Source organism: Gavialis gangeticus, unplaced genomic scaffold, assembly GCF_001723915.1.
Source record: "Gavialis gangeticus isolate Ggan-Ray unplaced genomic scaffold, GavGan_comp1, whole genome shotgun sequence".
Classification (NCBI taxonomy): Eukaryota; Metazoa; Chordata; order Crocodylia; family Gavialidae; genus Gavialis; species Gavialis gangeticus.
This window is the reverse complement of record NW_017729028.1, coordinates 36,816,753-36,830,331: the sequence shown is the minus strand read 5'-3', so window position 1 is coordinate 36,830,331 and position 13,579 is coordinate 36,816,753. Positions and strand designations below refer to the sequence as shown.

The window sequence follows — 13,579 nt, the reverse complement described above, 5'->3', positions numbered from 1 at the left end:
TGGACTGTATGGGTGTCTACGCCACAGTCCCCCAGCTTCCTAATGAGAATGGGGTGAGAGACAGTGTCAAAAGCCTTCCTGAAGTCCAGGAAAACTATATCCACTGCCACCCCTGCATCCAATGATTTAGTGACCTGGTCATAAAAGGCCACCAGGTTGGTCTGACAGGACCTGCCGCTGATAAACCCGTGCTGGTTGCCCCTGAGCATGCCGTTCCCTGCTGGCCCCTCCTGGATGCGTGCCAGAATAATTTTCTCGAACAGCTTGCCCAGGATCGAGGTACGGCTGACTGGCAGTATGCTGCTCTTTAAGCATTTCCCCACCTTAGATTCAACCGCACAAGAAATCTACTCTATGACCCCACCTGGTCTTGCTCCTTCAGCTTTCTATGGTCTCTGGTTAATCTGTTGCCAGGCCAACACTTATCCCATGATGGCAGTTTAGAAAGTAACCCAGGGGTTGTGCTTCCCCACATCCTGGCTACGAATAAAATGTTGAGGCAGCTGTGTCTAACAGAAGGATGATAGCCAGCATCTGTGCAAGAGGAGAAAATAGAGCTATGAACCAGCCTCCAGCACACTTACAGAGACCGCCACAGGTTGGCAGCAGGATACTGGAACTTCAACGCAGATATGTCCAAATGTCTCTATTAAGGCTCAAAAAATAAAGCAAAAACCTAAAACTCTTGGTTCAGAGATGATACCTTTTATTAGACCAAATGAGAAATTGCAAAAAAATTATTTTTTTCTGCAAGCTTTCGGGCTCACACACCCTTCCATCAGGCTCAGGGAAAGTTAAAGATGGTAAAAAGTTCCCATATGTAGGAAATAAACTTCATTTTTGCACAGAGGAAGCAGAAGCTGGAAATCTATTAAGGTTCATGCACTCAAAGACCTTTAATATTCTCTTATGTGATGACATTTTTTATTTTTAAATTACACTCTGGGGGCACAGGTCAGGGAACAGTTTGTCCTGACTGTTGGCTTAGGAGCCTATGGCTGTTATGAAGTTACCTTACTTGATGCTATACAAGTTATTTGGTCCTGAATAAAGGAAATAGCCTTTCATGCCTACACAGCAGCAGGGCAGGCAGAGTGCTAACTACACCTTTTCAGAGCTCCACACTGCACCTTTCTTGCAGCACCACTGGAAGTGCAGCCTCTTTAAAAGCCACCACCTCTTGGAGAAGGTACCTGTTCTCTCTCTCTCTCTCCAGGGTAGTATTGCTTCAAAATTTTGCCCTGGATCTCACTTTCCTCCAACTATAGAAGGGAGGTAGATAAATGCTATTACATATTTACTCCATATCTGTCTCATAGTCTACTGACATCAACTCCTCACCCAGAGAACTTCATGGATTGGTTTGTATAGCTCCGAGTTGCCAAGCAGTTAGTATGACAAATTTTGGAACAAACTGAATGGGCATGCCTACACATGAAATTAACATACAGCAATCAACTCTAGTGTTTATTGTGCCGGAGTTTATTACTCCTGGGCTGCCACTTGAACGTGTGCCCAGGACTACAGCACATTGAGCCAGGTTGCAGCAGTCCCAGCTGGCAGGGGATCTGGGAGAAGAGGAGTCAGCTTGCCAACCTGAGGCTGCTCCAACCTGATGCACCATGCTGCAGAGGGACTGGCTGGGCCATGAGGGTGCTCCAGTGCAGGGCTAGCTAGCAGGCAGCCCCTACACTGAAGCACCCTTGTGTCCCAGCCAGCCCCATCACCATTTACACATCCGTTGCTCTGCACAAAAAATTCATCCACAAAATAAACTCAGCCACAGGATCGTACTTGATTTACAAGTACGAAGCTCTGGTGGAGTTTATTGGTTTACTGTGGCCTAACAGGACCACTCACGTAGACACTGAGATGTTTACAGTGGAGCTAGTTAGGTAGCTCCACAGTAAACGTTTTGTGTAGATGCGCCCATTTTCATACTAACCAAGGGTATGTATCATGTAATGTAAATATATCCCATCCTTTTGTTACAAGACCATGCAGATTTGTATTGTATTTGTATTCTACTCTGTGTACAATTGTTTCCAATAGAGGAGATGGCATTAACAAAGATCCTAACCATTAATACGTATTCATAAGATTCAAATTTAATAAAGTTCTGTCTTTTATTCACTTTTCAAGGTAGATAACTAAAATTCTGCTTTAAAAAGATAATGCACTAAAAACAACTTTCCAGTTAAATTTTTAAAATGAATATCCCTACCTTAGAACTTTAAAAAAGCAATATATACAAATATATAAAAATCAGAGCACCCAGTTGGATAAAATCCAACTTGCCACACCTTCATATTAAAGTTCACATGTGATGGACAGCAGCTTCCATATTAAGTATGAATCTGAATGTATTTTTTTAATGGAAACGTTATCTGCATAATGATAAGCAAATCTATGAATCTTTGCAGAATCGGAACTTAGAAATAGAAAAAATATTTTCATCTTCTTTTTCAGGAGAATCTTATTAAACCTTTCAATCTGTTAAGATTAGGTGGGATTTATATTTTTAACTTACTAATGTTATAATATAAACTGAATTTTTTTAAAGTTAAGTATGTTCCTTTAAATATTCTGACTAGAAGTGATTCTCAACCAGGGTGTTATGACAGTATTAGGTGTGCAGTCATGATCCACAAGATAAACCCAATGATTTCAAATGGAATCTATAGTGCTAAAAACATTCTGATGTGTTGTGGTCTTTCTCTGCAACAGAAGAATTGCTCTATTATTTTTCTAGAGTCAAAAAAACTAAGCTGGCATTTTCTAAGGGGTCCGTTGAGTCTAAAAAATGTTGAGAACCACAGTCCTAAAGTCAGTCCATTTAACAGTTTTGCTCATTTTCCTCTACATGCCATTGCTTTTACTAAGCATTCTTCTCAAACTACATGAAATAACCTACTGCCTGGAGCCTTTCTGGCAATTTATTAACTTATTCTCACCTGTTTGCGAGCATCAATATCAGCAGCATCTTCTACAAATGTCTCATCTACTTCATGTTCCTCAAGCTCTTTTTCTGCATTTTCTGGTAATACAATCTCAAAGTCATTCTTTGGGGCAGGAAGAGACAGAAGGCCTACACGAAGATGCTCACGAGACTCCCTCTCCTGTTGAAAGTTAATCAAGTGTTAATCATTCTGTATTTATGAACAGAGATTTACAGAACATAGTAGGTTTCCATGTTCCTAACCTAATACATACACAGGAAAAAGGAACAAAAGTCCCTTATGATGATTTTTAAGCTTTCTGAGAAACCAATTATTAATAGAACATATAAGTGAACATTAATTTTAAAGAAGTTTAATGAAGGAGGAATGTTATTAAACCCTGTCATACAAAAGGCAGAGTGAACACACTATGGAGTGAAGAAATCTCTTGGTGTTTGCAGAGGATGTACAGCTTCCCTAAAGACACCTAGTGCAAGAAAAAGCACTCAGAAGAAACAGACAGAGGGCTACTTTAAGAGTGGCTCTTTTTAGCAGATCTTCCAGTGCAACATTAGGGTTTCACGAAGCCAAGCATTTCATGAAGGCATCTGATAGAAGTACTGGGTATAGGGCTATTCATGAGCTGGCTAACTTGAGACTTTTCTTTTAGATAGTAGCGCAGCTTTCAAACAGTGGCTCAGACCTGAAAAAACTACGATACAGTGGTTTAATAGCAAGAGCAATAGCACACTGGGGAGATTCGTAGGATGCTGAAAGACCTTGCTGACCCTTCCATAGGCAAAAGCCAGGCTTACTTTAAACACACTGACATCACACTGAAACACTCTTTAAGTACCTACAAATAGGCCTTGTCCTTTAAACTGAAAGAAACTTCATATTCTGGATTCTAAGAGCTATATCCTTAAAAAAATAAAATGGGCTTTGGATTGCATGTGTTTTGCAAGTCCTAAGAGAAACACCAATGCCCCTGGTGGGAGCCATCCAAAGCCACAGTACAGGCTGCAGTTAGCCACATAAAAGGGAGTTCCAATGTAAGGCCTATTAGCTCCGTACCCTCTTACCCTACATCTAATTGGCAAGATTTATCTGGCCAAATAACCAGGACTGGAAAACTCTGTTGCCAAAAGGTAATGAAAAAATCTGAATGTGACCACAAGATTCCTGTGCATCCCAAGGCCAAAAATTCGTAATGGGTAAAACTTAAAAATCTTTTAGCTCCATTTTGTCAACACTGAAGGCTGATGAGAAGGTCCTGTACCTGGAACTGGCAGCCAAGATTATGAGGGATTTGAGGGTTTAGTTGGATTGCATGAAAAATTAATCTTTCCTTGAGACGGAGTATTTCCTGTTCAGCTTCAAAGAGCCAAGCGGGACTAAGACCTTGTTATTTCCAAACATCTTTCCTTAATGGATAGTTTGAGCTCTTTCACTCAAAGCCATTTTTAGTTTTCTTACATGGCAACGTTTTTGTTTTTAAAGTATACTCTTGATGTCACAAAAACGTTAAAATGGTTAAGTATGTTAAGGAGATAATCTTAACTCTGAAGACGTTTAATGGAAGGTTCAGGTGCCCCTTATGTTCTACTTACCAGTTGCTTTGTATACGATGGGTCACCGTAATCTGCCATTCCTTCCTCTGGATTGATGTTTAACTTGTCTCGCAGGGGAGTTCTACCTGGTGTTGCTCCAACTGCTGGTTTAGGGGTTGTTCCCCCACGAGGGGTTAAACTTTCTGGTCCATGAGAAGGAGTCCTAGGAAGCGGCACCAGAAAATGTATCCAGACATTAATAAGACACTAAAACCAGTGGTAAGATGATTACAAGGAGCAAACTAAAACCAAATCGGGTAAAGGACATTTCGACCTGAAGCCTACCAGATTTCAGTGCCAGTGAAGAGAAAATTCAGGAGTAAAACATCTGGTCCAGCAGTTAGGACATTAGCTTGGGATTCAAGAAAGAAAACCTTCCTGAAACAGGTCACTTTTGTTTCTCTGGCCCTCGTATGGCCATTAATGAAATTGTACTTCTCAACCACCAAGGCTTTCAGGAAAGTACATATATTAAAAGAAAGTTGATTCAGTGACTGGAGCCCATGCAAATCACTTTAATAGACAGAACACTTTAATAACTCTCTTTGTTATTTGTGATGATATTTCACATTGCAATAGGGAAAACTGATAACACTTTCTGTGCAATAATAGAATCAACCACACTAAAGGAGAAAATACTCACTCTTTATAGTATAGTATAGCAAATATAGTGATACTGAGTAAAAACTAGTAAAAATTTTCACAGAACAGGATAGAACATGTGCTGTACAGAACAAGCCTGGCCAAGAGTGAGCTGGATTACATGATTTAATAGATCATTGTGTTTTTAATTACTATGATTCTGCTATAACACTATAATAAAAAACGTATCAGTAATTTCTCTGCATGAAGAAAAAGTGACAGTACACACACACACACTGACTCTCTCAGAGCACCACATTTAAAGTGCAAGTACAAAAGTTATATCATTTTAACAATGGCATTTAGAAAAATACTGCCATTCATTTTTAGACTTAAAAAAGGGGTATTTCAGCAAATCGTACATCAAAATGTCAAAACCAATTTAACCGAACTTCATTTTATTTGGCCCAGAACAAGCAACATTCTAGTTTCACAGAGAAGAAATGCAGCTTTTCCTACGCCAAAAAAATTAGAGACTTGAATGCATTAAAATAACATTTTAAACTTATTTTTTCAGAAGTATTGTCACAACTAAGGCCTCAGTATTCCGTAGTGAAAGACGACAGTTTCCATGGTTTAGTAGCAGCAAAACATTACAAATTTCAGATTACCACAGAGTAATAGTGAAGCATAGGAAACAAGATAAATGTATTCTTTCTTACATGTTTAGAAATGTTCTGTTGAACAAATAAACAGTAAAAAGATCTAACCCGATTTAAAACCACTGATGGCACTGAGGTTCTATTTCATTGTATTATTGCTTCTTTAAATAAAAGGAGATACATTTTAATACCACCACTTCTAATATTATATGCATAGATTTCTTTGCTCAAAATTCTAGATTAATACAAGCAAAGTACATTTACGCATGTGCAAACCTAAGCTTTCGGGGAATGGAAGTGCTTAAATGTAAGGTCGTATCCAGCAAGCAAAACGGCACAGGCCAAACCCTATGCTCCTGCTCAGCCCCACTGAATTCAACAGGTTTCCACAGAAAAAAAAAAAATCTGGTTTTAGAGATTCCTTTGCAGAAGAGGGGTACAATTTTTTTTTCAGAGGTTGGGCTGAGAGGGTTTTTGAAAAGCTGCCACAAAGGCCCCTTTTATTTCATTCTGTACTTCCATGAATATGATATATAGAAATAAAATTAGAACTTGGGTTGAAAAACTTCACACACAAAATGCACCAAGGGTAATATTTTTCAGTCCTATGGAACTTGGCATTTGAGGAACGTGTGTTTATTCAGGACCTACTGTAAGAGTCAAACTAACAATTCCATAACATTTAGATTGGCAACAGAAGAAATTTTATATACACACTCACATATGTATGGCCTACAAAATATTTACCTCAGCTTTTCAAAGGTTCACAGTGGTTTTTAATCAAGTGACTCCCCACAGAGACCTCAGAGGCAATACTTGGAAAAGGTTATGATCTGTCACCAAACAGAATGCTAGTGTCCATCTTAAAATGTACCAGCACAGTATTACTTATATTACCGTAGCCACTGGAGTAATAGGCATGGACCAGAACCCTAGATGATTTGATTTTTATAAACAGAGAGCAAGACAATGTGGGCTGGACTTGACAAGGATATATAAGGGGGGGGGGGGAAGCTACAAAGATTGAGGGGGGGGGGGGAAATCAAGCTAGAGTTTACCCTTAGACACTAATCAATTAATCCTGTTGCTTTACTTTATTGGAAAAAAAAAAGTCAACCCCACATATACATGCATTACTCTATAAGCTTGTGGACAGAAGTGATCTCTTTTATTAGATCAACATGATTTTTGCAAAAAAAAAAAAAAATCTTTAATTGCAAAACTTGCGGGCACAAACACCCTCCATCAGGCATCAGAGCAAAGACTGTAAAAGTTCTCCTGGGTAGAAATGAAAGTTCATATTTCATAGTTCATATTTGAAATGAAATCTTCATATTTTCCCAAGCTGGAAACAACTGTGACCACCTGATACCTGAGATCCTGCCCCTGCCTTTGTCTAAAAGAATTTGCATCGTCACAGCCTCACAGGACAGCTGAGACACCTTACCAGCTAACAACTGCTGCCCGGAGGGTTTTCCATCTACTGACTCCTCTGTGAAATCCTATGAAATATGAACTTCTATTGCTACCCAGGAGAATTTTTACAAGCTTTTCTTTGATGCCTGGTGAAGGGCGTCTGTGGCCGAAAGCTTGTAATTAAAGACATTTTTTTCCAAAAAACTTGTTGGTCTAATAAAAGATATCATCTCTACTATGAGTCCTGATTGCCTTTTCCTTTAGACCAATGCAACTACAGCCTGGATACCTGATTCTTACACTCTACCCACCCAGCGGTCTCTGGAGAACATGTTTTACCTGAAGGGTGTCGAAAGCACTGTATTTGGAGTCTGAACAACTTGTCTTTGAGGTGTCACCCCAGAGAAGTCACTCTCATGGAGGGGAGTATTCAGACCACCTTTCAGGGGGGTGTCTACGTTGGTTAGGGCCATCAAGTTCTGGGCTTCCTGTGTGATAAAGAAGAGCACATTACTAGGTTCTCCAAAGCCATAGTTTGATCTGCAAATTTAATAGGCCTATTGTTAAAAGCGACTATGAATAAGATCAGTCAGGCAAAGGTCAAAGCATTTTGTTGAAAAATGTTTAAAATTTCCTAATTTTAAGGACACCATGGTTACGGATCTTACACTTCAATTATAACAGAAATATTTTTAAATGTCCTTTCCAATAAAATATCATACACAAAGCAGGTGCAAATATAAAGGACTTGCTTAATATCTCAGTTTCCTTCAATCTGTCAGATGCTATAGCCAAGATTTTTTGAATTACAAGTATTTCTAGAAATACTGTTCACAATAGTTTAAAAGCGCTGCTACTCAAAACGTATTGTTGTGCCTATACTACAAAAATCAGAGCCCAACAAAAATATCTCAAATTCATCCAAAAGCATTCATGTATGTAAGCATCAAAATCATTAGGTTGTATCTGAAAATCAGTCCATGACTGAAAGGGGACTTTGCCCTACACATTTAACTGTGTAGAATTTATACCACCTTCTCTTAAAAACCAGCCGTACTATAATTTCTAGAAGGAAGCAATAATCCAGACATTCATCCATACTTTCATCACTGCCCAAATAAAGAATTTCAAGTATATTTTTCAAGAATAAGGGAGTTTGATGCCTAAATCCCATGAAGTTTCCATTTGGTTCTTATAAAAATATTAGCCTCAACTTCAAACATTACTAAGTCAGTCTGGTGCTAGAACAATATTCCAGCAATTCTTATACTGTATTAGTTCAGCGAGCTACAATTTATTGTAGTTTTTAAAATTACATGATAAAGCTCAGGCAGACAAGGTTTTCTGGGTACATCTGGTATCTTTTATTAGACCAACTCAAATAGCTGGAAAAATTCCTCTTAACTAGCTTTTGGGCACAAACACCCAAGAGGAATTTTTCCAACTATTTAGTTGGTCTAATAAAGGATATCAGATTTACCCAAAGAACCTTGTCTGCCTGTGTCCTTAGACCAACATGGCTACCTACACCCATGATAAAACTCAAGTAGATAAAATAGATATTAGCTAATAGAGTAGAAAGGAAATGATTTTTGGAATGAAATTACTGTTTTCAGAATGCAAGATCAGTTCAGAAAAATAAACTAGCAAAGCCTACCAAAACAACATTGGGGAATGTTTTTGTTCGAAACTCTTACCCCTATCACAACACTGACAACAAGTCAAGAACAACGGATTTCCCATTATCATAAATACTAAGGCTGTGCAAAATTTTGAAAGTCGTTTTGTTTCGGAGGTGTTTTGGCTCATTTCAGTGCCCGAAACACTGAATCCGAAACAAAATGGAAGGCTCCGAAACAAAATGTTTCAGAGGTGCCCCCCAGGAATAGTCCAGCACAGTCCCACAGTCCTCCTTTTAAAGTGCCGGAGGCTGGGGCTGGGCAGGGGATGGGGCCGGGCAGGGCAGGGCAGCCCTGGGGGCTTCTCACACGCTCCCGCCGCTGGGGCAGAGGCAGGCATAGCTGGAGCAGCTGGGGCAGAACCTGCAGCCGCCTGGCTGTACCCGCCTCTCCCTGGCCCACCTGAATCTCCGAACAGGCACCAAAACAGCATCGAAACTCCAAAACAGATTTGGTTGAATCGAAATGGAACAGTGATCCAAAACACTGTTCTCCGAAGCAGCTGAATCTGGAACCAAAATGAAACGCAGCCGATTCACACAGCCCTACTAAATACTACACCTCCAAGCGTCAGCAGTTATTGATAATGACAGACTATGCTTGTTAAAAGCAGATCACAGAATCATAGAAAACGATGGCTGGAAGGGACCTCAGGAGGTCACATCTAGTCCAGCCCCTGCTCACAGCAGGGCCATCCCCAACTACATCACTTCATTCAAAACTTTGTTGAACTGGGTTTTAAAAACCTCCAAGGATGGAGCTTCCACGACCTCTCTGGGTAACCTGTTCCTGTATTTTACTACCCTCCTAGTGAGAAAATTCTTCCTAATATCTAACCTAAACTTCCCTTGCTGCAACTTGAGACCATTGCTCCTTGTTCGGTCATGTGTCACCACTGAGAACAGTCCAGCTCCATCCTCTTTGGAATCACCTGTCAGGTAGTTGAAGGCTGCTATTAAATCTTCCTTCAGTCTTGTCTTCTCTAGACTAAGTAAGCCCAGTTCCCTCAGCTTATCCTCAGAAGTCATGTCCCACAGCCCCTGCACCATTTTTGTTGCCCTCCGCTGGACTCTCTCCAATTTGTCCACATCCTTTCTGTAGTGGGGGGCCCAAAACTGAACACATTACTCCAGATATGGCCTCACCAGTGTAGAATAGAGGGGAAGAATCACTTCCCTTGATCTGCTGGCAACACTTCTACCAATACAGCCCAGCATGAAATTAGTCTTCTAGGCAGCACACTACTGGCTCACATTCAGCTTATTGTCTGCTGTAACCCCCAGGTCCTTTTTTTCAGAGCTGCTGTCCAGCCAGTCAGCTCCCAGCCTGTACCGGTATATGGGACTGTCCCGTCCTAAGTGTAGGACTTTGCATTTGTCCTTGTTGAACCTCAGGAGATTCCTTTTGGCCCAATACTCCAATTTTTCTAGGTCACTCTGAATCCTAGCCCTACCCTCCAGCATATCTACTACTCTCCCCAGCTTGGTGTCATCTGCAAACTTGCTGAGGGTGCACTCTATGCCACCTTAAGGTCATGATGAAGATATTGAACAAAACCAGCCCCAGGACCAACCCCTGGGGCACTCCACTTGATGTCAGCTGCCCACTAGACATTGAGCCATTGATTACAACTCTCTGAGCCTGCTGCTCCAGCCAGTTTTTTTATCCACATTACAGTCCATTCATTTGGTCCATACTTCCTTAGCTTGCCTGAGAGAATGTTGTTGGAGACCATATCATAAGCCTTACTAAAATCAAGGTACATCACATCCACTGGTCTCCCCACATCCACAGAACCAGTCACCTCATCATAGAAGGCAATCAGGTTGGTCAGGCATGACTTGCCTCTGGTGAATCCACACTGACTGTTCCTAATCACCTTCTTCTTCTCAAAGTGGTTAGAAATAGATTCCTTGAGGATCTGCTCCATGATTTTTCCATTAACTGAGGTGAGGCTGCCAGGTCTGTAGTTCCCTGGATCCTCCTTTTTCCCTTTTTTAAATATGGGCACTATGTTTGCCCTTTTCCAATCATCCAGGACCTCTCCTGATCACCACGAGTTTTCAAAGATTATGGCCAGTGGCTCTGCAATTACATCAGCCAACTCCCTCAGCACCCTTTGGTGCATCCCATCCAGCCCCACGGACTTGTACACACCCAACTTTTCTAAATAGTCCCTAACCTGTTCTTTCACCACTGAGGGCTGCTCACCTTCTCCCCAAACTGTGCTACCAGGTGCAGTAGTCTGGGAGCTGACCCTGCCTGTGAAGACCGAGGCAAAAAAGGCATTGAGCACTTCAGCCTTCCACAGTATGATTATAAATCAGATCCCAAATTCAAACCCAGTTGGATTAAGGATAAATCTCTCAGCTTTCTTTTTCTGTGGTACCTCAATCTTTCTGGTTCAACCCTCGAGTCCAGTTAAAAACCTGAAGTTTTGCTCTATCCATTTCCACTTTACCTGTAGGATCCTGTCCTGTGCAGCTGGGGTTTTGGGTGTTCGAAGGGCGATGCTGTTATTGGTGACATTATATTCAGATAAAAGGGTACTGGAAGCAGAGTTTGTAATTCCAGATTCTTCGGCTGTCTGACGGGCAATCTCACTTGCCTGGCCAACTTTTACTACTTCTTCCAGCTCTGTATCTGAAATCTGTAACAGGAAACTCTTATCAAACATTAGCATACATTTGGGAGAATAACATTCTTAACTGCAGGAGTCTAAAACAGCATGGATTTCACTCCGGTAACAATGGAGAACAGTCTTCTCCAAGCCAACGTCTCAAATCTATTGCATGCTGGTGGAAACGCTATTATTTTAAAAATGTATTTGCTAAACAACCAAACATTCATAAAAAAACCCCCGTATTCTCAAAGAGGCGAAAGACAGAGCTTTGGTAGGTATAGCAAGTGTGATGACAGCATAAACTTCCCCACACTGTGCTGCCAACATGCCACTGAGGTTGAGACAACAGCTCTGTCCTTACCCATTTGTACACTGGTCTTTCTGCCACCAGAAAATGGTGGTAATTCTGGTGAGGCTGGAACTACACTATGGCCAGTCTCATTTCATACACGCCACCAAGTAGCAGAAGACAACAACTCATGACTGACAGACAGCTTACCTGAGGAGCTGGAAGAACCAGTTTGCTTCTTTTTTTAGTGAACTCTGACACTCCACTGGTTTGAAGGATAGCTGATGGCAAGTCAGATTCTTTTTTCCGTTTCAGATGTTGTTTGTCTTTTTTGCGTTCTCGTCCTTCCTTCTCACTATCACAGGGGACAAGAGTATCAATTACAATACTCAGAACTGTTCAGAAAAAAAAGATCCTGTACTCCAGCATATAAAAGGGGAGAGAAAGCACCAGTCTAGACCAACGGTTCTTAATGAGAGTGCCGGGGCTTCAAGGGTGCCATAGTGTTAGTACCATTAGGTACGCAAAACCAGATATTAAATAGGAATTCACAGTGTTGAAACCATTTTGCCTTGTTGTGGCCTTTCTGACTTCTTTGCTTTATTTGTTTCACTACAGAAAAATAATAAAAAGTAAGACCTGGAATTTTTCACGGGGTGCCTTAAGTCTAAAAAGGGCGAGAATTACTGGTCTGGAGGGTCAGAAGGCCAACAAATGAGAGAAAGACTGCAAGCCAGAGAATACCACATTTGAAAATAGTAGGATTTAGGCAAGTGTTTGCTATTTCAGCTGCAGTTACTGGAGAACCATTGGTGCAAGAGACCATAATTGTCTGCAGGGAGAGGTAAGAGCACTGAATTAAATTCTCACCCCCTCCTTTCCCCAAGAATTTTAATAGAGGCAACTCTTACATATGTTGAAAGCAAGTAAGAATTTCCTCATTCTCTCACAGCTAGTAGAAAGCAGCAAAGGGGGGCAGGAACTTGGGAAATCAGACTTCTAGGAACAGCAAGAGAAACAACAGCTAAAGTTTTCTGTGGGAGGTTGGGGTAGTGTTAGCAGGGCACAGATCCAAGTTTGAATTCATATGCTACATATATCACTTTTTATAAACAGCAGTTGAATTAGGGGCTATAATTCCGTCAAGAATTGCTGGTGGAGCCACTTGTGTTTCCCTCATGGTTCACAGCCATGAAAACCTCTTGCAAGAGTTACAGCTCTGGTAATTCACAGCCTTTCTGTAACTTACACAGTACCTAGCAGGTTGCCTACATTGCCAATAGTTAAAACAGAAATTAATTAGTTCAAAGTCTGTAAATCACATTGGATGGACTGCTGGATCTGTTCTCAATAAACAGCACTTGGCAGATATAACTGGGGACCAAATCATACAAGCAAAAATATCAGCTTGCCAGTTAACTCTGCATTTGACAATGTGTATGTAATTTCTCAGCTGAAGGTTGTCAGAAAAAGAAAACTGTAAAAAACTAAAGCAGATTCTAACTAACTATGTTATAATCACATCAAGTGACAGAAAGATATTAAAACAGCTTGCTCAAAGTGTTGCCAACACAGAAGTCAGAGCAATTAAAAGAAAGCTGTACCTTGTAGGAAGAGAGATGATGAAATGTAATGGACCAAGACTTTGTTTATTGATGTAAAAAAAAAAAAGAGATAGAACTGCCTGATGCAGGTGGTTAACACATGATCCTTTCACTGGTTATCATGCAATTCTTTAACATTTGAAAAATTTGGTTCAGAAGAGTAAAAAAAGTTTGA

The 13,579-nt window shown here is 40.7% G+C and overlaps 1 protein-coding gene across 1 annotated transcript in view; it reads right to left on the bottom strand.

Annotated features, from left to right (window-relative positions):
* The window catches only part of CDC5L (cell division cycle 5 like), a 51,989-nt gene that overhangs the window by 31,419 nt on the left and 6,991 nt on the right, over nt 1-13,579 (bottom strand). The window contains exons 7-11 of the mRNA XM_019520965.1: nt 12,011-12,155; nt 11,350-11,538; nt 7,549-7,697; nt 4,550-4,712; nt 2,955-3,119 (exon numbers count right to left, since the gene is read on the bottom strand). Coding sequence (XP_019376510.1) covers nt 2,955-3,119; nt 4,550-4,712; nt 7,549-7,697; nt 11,350-11,538; nt 12,011-12,155 — 811 coding nt within the window. The remainder of the gene's footprint in view (nt 1-2,954; nt 3,120-4,549; nt 4,713-7,548; nt 7,698-11,349; nt 11,539-12,010; nt 12,156-13,579) is intronic.